General features: G+C 46.0%; 1 protein-coding gene across 1 annotated transcript in view; it reads left to right on the top strand.

The window, feature by feature from the left end:
• The window catches only part of epha8 (eph receptor A8), a gene marked incomplete at both ends in the record, with an annotated part of 86,912 nt that overhangs the window by 80,180 nt on the left and 1,732 nt on the right, over window positions 1–5,000 (top strand). The window contains 3 exon segments of the mRNA XM_079741768.1: window positions 1,049–1,258; window positions 3,274–3,423; window positions 4,160–4,350. Coding sequence (XP_079597894.1) covers window positions 1,049–1,258; window positions 3,274–3,423; window positions 4,160–4,350 — 551 coding nt within the window.

Raw genomic sequence — 5,000 nt, 5'->3', positions numbered from 1 at the left:
TGTTAAATGCGATAATTCTGTAATTTTGCAATGGATGCAAGGCCTTGACCAGTTACACAAACATAGTCAGGGTTTATAGTTTAGAAATAATAAGATGCAGGCTAGACATTGCAATGAACTATAGCAATATTTCGCCATTTGGCATATTGGACGTAAAGCTAGATTGGGCACTTTCGGAAGATACCGTATATACATTTATTATTATTTTTGTCAGAGCAATTGATTTAATGATTGCTGTTGGGATGTAAAGAGAATTTCAACAAATACGAAAAAAAATAAATGCTTTTAAAATAAATGATCCAACCTTGCTTCAAATACTTCCCCATCATCAATTACATGCAATTTTCAACGTATTTCCAACTACTGTTGGCCTTCATGTTGTTTGACCATGGCCCACTTTACCTCTACTGTGCAGGCTAAATACTGAATCCTCATACTCTTGTCTTCAACAATATCTAGCACACACACACATTCGTTCTCTAATGTGTTTTTCTCTTCCCGTCTTGCGATCCCCCCTCTCTTTCTACTCTGTTCTCCCCCTCTCTGCCTCTCTCCCTCTCCTCTGTGTCCCCACTCTCTCCCTTTCCTCTGTTTTCACCCTCTCTCCCTCTCCTCTGTTCTCCCCTTCTCTCCCTCTCCTCTGTGTCCCCCCTCTCTCCCTTTCCTCTGTTTTCACCCTCTCTCCCTCTCCTCTGTTCTCCCCTTCTCTCCCTCTCTCCCTCTCCTCTGTGTCCCCCCTCTCTCCCTTTCCTCTGTTTTCACCCTCTCTCCCTCTCCTCTGTTCTCCCCCTCGCTCCCTCTCCTCTGTGTCCCCCCTCTCTCCCTCTCCTATGTGTCCCCCCTCTCTCCCTTTCCTCTGTTTTCACCCTCTTTCCCTCTCCTCTGTTTTCCCCCTCTCTTACCCTCTCCCTTTCCTCTGTTCTCCCCCTCTCTCCCTCTCCTCTGTTCTCTTCCTCTCTCCCTCTCCTCCTTGTCCCCCCTTTCTCACTCTCTCCCTCTCCGCTGTGTCCCCCCCTCTCTCCCTCTGTCCCCCGTTCCGGCTCCACAGAGGCACGATGGCCAGTTCACAGTGATCCAGCTGGTGGGTTTGCTGCGGGGCATCGCGGCCGGGATGACCTACCTGGCGGGGCTGGGCTACGTGCACCGGGACCTGGCCGCCCGCAACATCCTGGTCAACAGCAACCTGGTGTGTAAGGTGTCCGACTTCGGCCTGAGCCGCGTGCTGGAGGATGACCCCGACGCCGCCTACACCACCAGTGTGAGTTTACACATCGAGGCAAGCGTAACGCATAACACACACACACACACACACACACACACACACACACACACACACACACACACACACACATTCACATGCACACACACACGCATGCACACGCACACGCACCACACACATGCACACATACATACACAAGCACATAAAAATACGTATTCGCTTACACCCACACCTATATTTGCGTACGCATGCACATAGAATTTTTGTATAAAATAGCAACATAAATACACAAGGACAACCAGCGTGAGTTAACACATGGAAGCAAGCGGAACGCACAACACACACACACTCACACGCATACACATACACACTCTCACAAACACGCTCACATTTGCTTACACTCACACATATATTTGCAAACCATGCACATAGAATATACTTATCATATAGCAACATAAATACAAACACACCACCATTGTGAGTAAACACATAGAGGCAAGCTGACCGCACAACACACACACACACGCGCGCACACATGCACACATTAACACACATATTTGCATACGCATGCACAAAGGACATTCATATACATGGCAACATAAATACATACACACCACATGCAGTGTGTGTTTACACAACGAGGTAAGCAGAACACACAACACACACACTCGCATACACACGTACACACACACTTGCATACACATCGCACATTTATATGTATGCCAACAAAAATACACAAACACATAGCCCATGGCAAGACAAACACACATGCAACAAAGACACGAGCATCTACATATGCATACTTAACACAAACACACACGAAACAAACACACACACAACACTAATTTTAATTGCCCACGATTGGATGGCAACAGATTTTATCTAGTAGGATTTTTATCTGATTAAAATATTAACTGTAACCTGCTACTGTCAGGGAACCAGATTACAGGAATTAGATTACCAATAAATCCATACTCTCGTCACCCTAAAGACATGTTTTGAAGGGTATACTTAATGACACTGACAGTACACATGTTTATGGCCAGGGACTTGTTTCTTCTACGACTGCTTAGCTAGATTAAATTATAATTTGTTCAATACAATTTATTCCAATCAGCCTCGCAATGCTCCTTCCATAAATATGTCTTTGACATCAAACATATTTGATCAAGCTAGACACAGGTGCTAGGCAAGGCAAGGCAAGGGAGCTGTATTTATGTAGCACTTGTCACACACGACGCAGACTAAAAGTGCTTCACATACAGTAAAATAAAATAATATAAGAAAATAGATAGGTAAAAGAAATCAAAGGCAACGTAAAAAAAAAATGCATACAATAAAATAAAATAATGAAATAAAGCAGCAAAGTTAAGAAATGCATTGTAGAAAGTGCAATGTATATAAGATTTAGCAGAAAGCTAAAGCAAACATAAATGTCTTCAGTCTTGCTAGCTGTACTTATTGCTCTCAGTATGGACTGATAAACATGGAGAGTGCATTGTTTCAGCTCCTAATCCTTGTGTTAACCCGAGGTCACAAGGTTGGAGATGTCTTTAAGAGTCTCCAAGGATATATTTTCTCTAAATCACGCTCTTAAAAGTAGAAAAAAAAAATACAGATAAAAATAATGGATATCAATAAAACAATACAGTCAAGTATAAACATGACAAATCAGAATCAGAATCGGAATTACTTTTAATTCATCTTATTATACAAGTAAACAAGGGTAAAATGATTAGGCTTGGTTCCTCAACTGTCACTTGGCAGCAAAAATACAAGATAAAGTAAATAAAGATAAGTAAAAATAAAAATATGAAAAAATAAGTAGCAGCATAGATCACAATAATAAATAATAATAAAATAAAATGTAGTAATAAGAAGAGAAACTATACTATAGTATCATCTTATATCAAACAATATGCATATATATATACACAAAAATAAAAATTAAACATATTGTTCGATTTCAGCGTATTTCTATAAAACACAGTAACCCTAAATTGCCTGTGCAGCTGAGTGCAGCCAGCTTCACGTTGTCCTCTCCTCCTCGCCAGGGGGGGAAGATCCCGATCCGCTGGACTGCCCCCGAGGCCATCACCTACAGGAAGTTCTCCTCGTCCAGTGACGTGTGGAGCTACGGCGTTGTCATGTGGGAGGTCATGTCGTACGGGGAGCGGCCCTACTGGAACCTCACCAACAGAGACGTACGGTCCCCCTCCCCTCTCGCTCTCTTCCCCCCCTCTTTTCCTCTCTCTCTCCTGCGCCCCCCTCTCCCCCCCCCCCTCTCTCTCTCTCTTTCTCTCTCTCTCTGTCTCTCTCTCTCTCTCTCTCTCTCTCTCTCTCTCTCTCTCTCTCTCTCTCTCTCTCTCTCTCTTTCTTCTCCCAAATTGAACACGTCCCTCTTTGGGCTCAACATGTACTACCCAGAACAGTGTTGTTCTCAGCGTTGTCCTATCCTTTATGGATATCGTCTGTTCACGTAATGTGTTTAGCTTTTTTTCATGAGGGTTATAATACGGACTGAAGAAGTAAGAGGAAGCAAATACAATTTAAATAAAGGATCTCTGCATCTGAGATACGGTTACTGTAAATGGAAGCGGTCTAGCCGACCGCATCGATCCCCGTCGATACGGAGACAGCCACGCCCGGGGCCACAGCGCGGGGGTTACATAACACCCTGTCGTACAGGGCCGGCACCACAGGGGGCCCGGGGTGGCTCCTGCTCCCCTCAAAATAATTAGACTCTGTGCCACCCACACTGTATCGGCCATATAAATGAACTATGTAAATGTGGTGTGGTGCAGACACTCTGCCCCACTCTGCCCCGGCTGTGTGGTGGCTGTGTCGCTGTGTGTTATTATTCAGAGCACAGAACCCCGGCCCCCTTGGCTGCTGAGCGGAGGTGAACCCGGCCCGCGGCTGTCATGTGTGTTGCTCCAGGTGATCAAGTCGGTGGAGGAGGGCTACCGGCTGCCCGCTCCGATGGGCTGTCCCGGGGCGCTGCACACCCTCATGCTGGACTGCTGGCAGAAGGACCGCAACCAGAGGCCGCGCTTCTGCCAGATTGTCACCGTTCTTGACAAGCTAATCCGCAACCCGGAGAACCTAAAGTCCATGGACACGCTCTGCAGGTGTGTGTGTGTGTCTGTCTGTGTGTGTGTGTGTGTGTGTGTGTGTGTGTGTGTGTGTATGTGTGTCTGTTTGTTTTTGTGTCTGCGTGTGTTTCTGTGTGTTTTTTGTCTGTGTGCATGTGTGAGTCTATATATGCATGTGTTTGTCTGTGTGCATGTGTATGTGTGTGTGTGCGTGTGTGTGTGTGTGTGTGTGTGTCTGTGCCCGTGCCGGAACATGTATTCCGAGTCAGCAGGGGAGCCGACTCAGCCAAAGGGGGTCTATTTTTGATTTAATTTGGACAGACAGTTTCGCTGACTGTTTTAATCAGATGTTGCTCGATGCGATTAGAGTTTTAGGGAGGTGGGGCGCTGGGGATTGGGGTGGCAGTGAGGTGCTGGTGGCTGGAGAGAGAAGGTGTCAGGGACAATGTGGGGTGGCAGACGCCGCCGCTTGGCTGCTGGGTAATTGTGCGTGCGCACGGGGTGGGGGGGGGGGAGCAAATCTCGTGTCATCCCTCTACGATTAAACACAGTCACAGCCTCCTTGTAAACTTTTTACTCCTCCTGAAAAAAACAAAATCAGGACAAAAAGAGAATGCTACCATGCATTTATTCTCCCCACCCTCCTCATCCTCTTCACGAGCTCCGATAATGCTCATCTCTGATAT

The sequence above is a fragment of the Pollachius pollachius genome, assembly GCF_949987615.1.
Source record: "Pollachius pollachius genome assembly, chromosome: 8".
Taxonomy (NCBI): domain Eukaryota; kingdom Metazoa; phylum Chordata; class Actinopteri; order Gadiformes; family Gadidae; genus Pollachius; species Pollachius pollachius.
The sequence above is the reverse complement of the archived record's forward strand: the minus strand, read 5'-3'. Positions and strand labels throughout refer to the sequence as shown.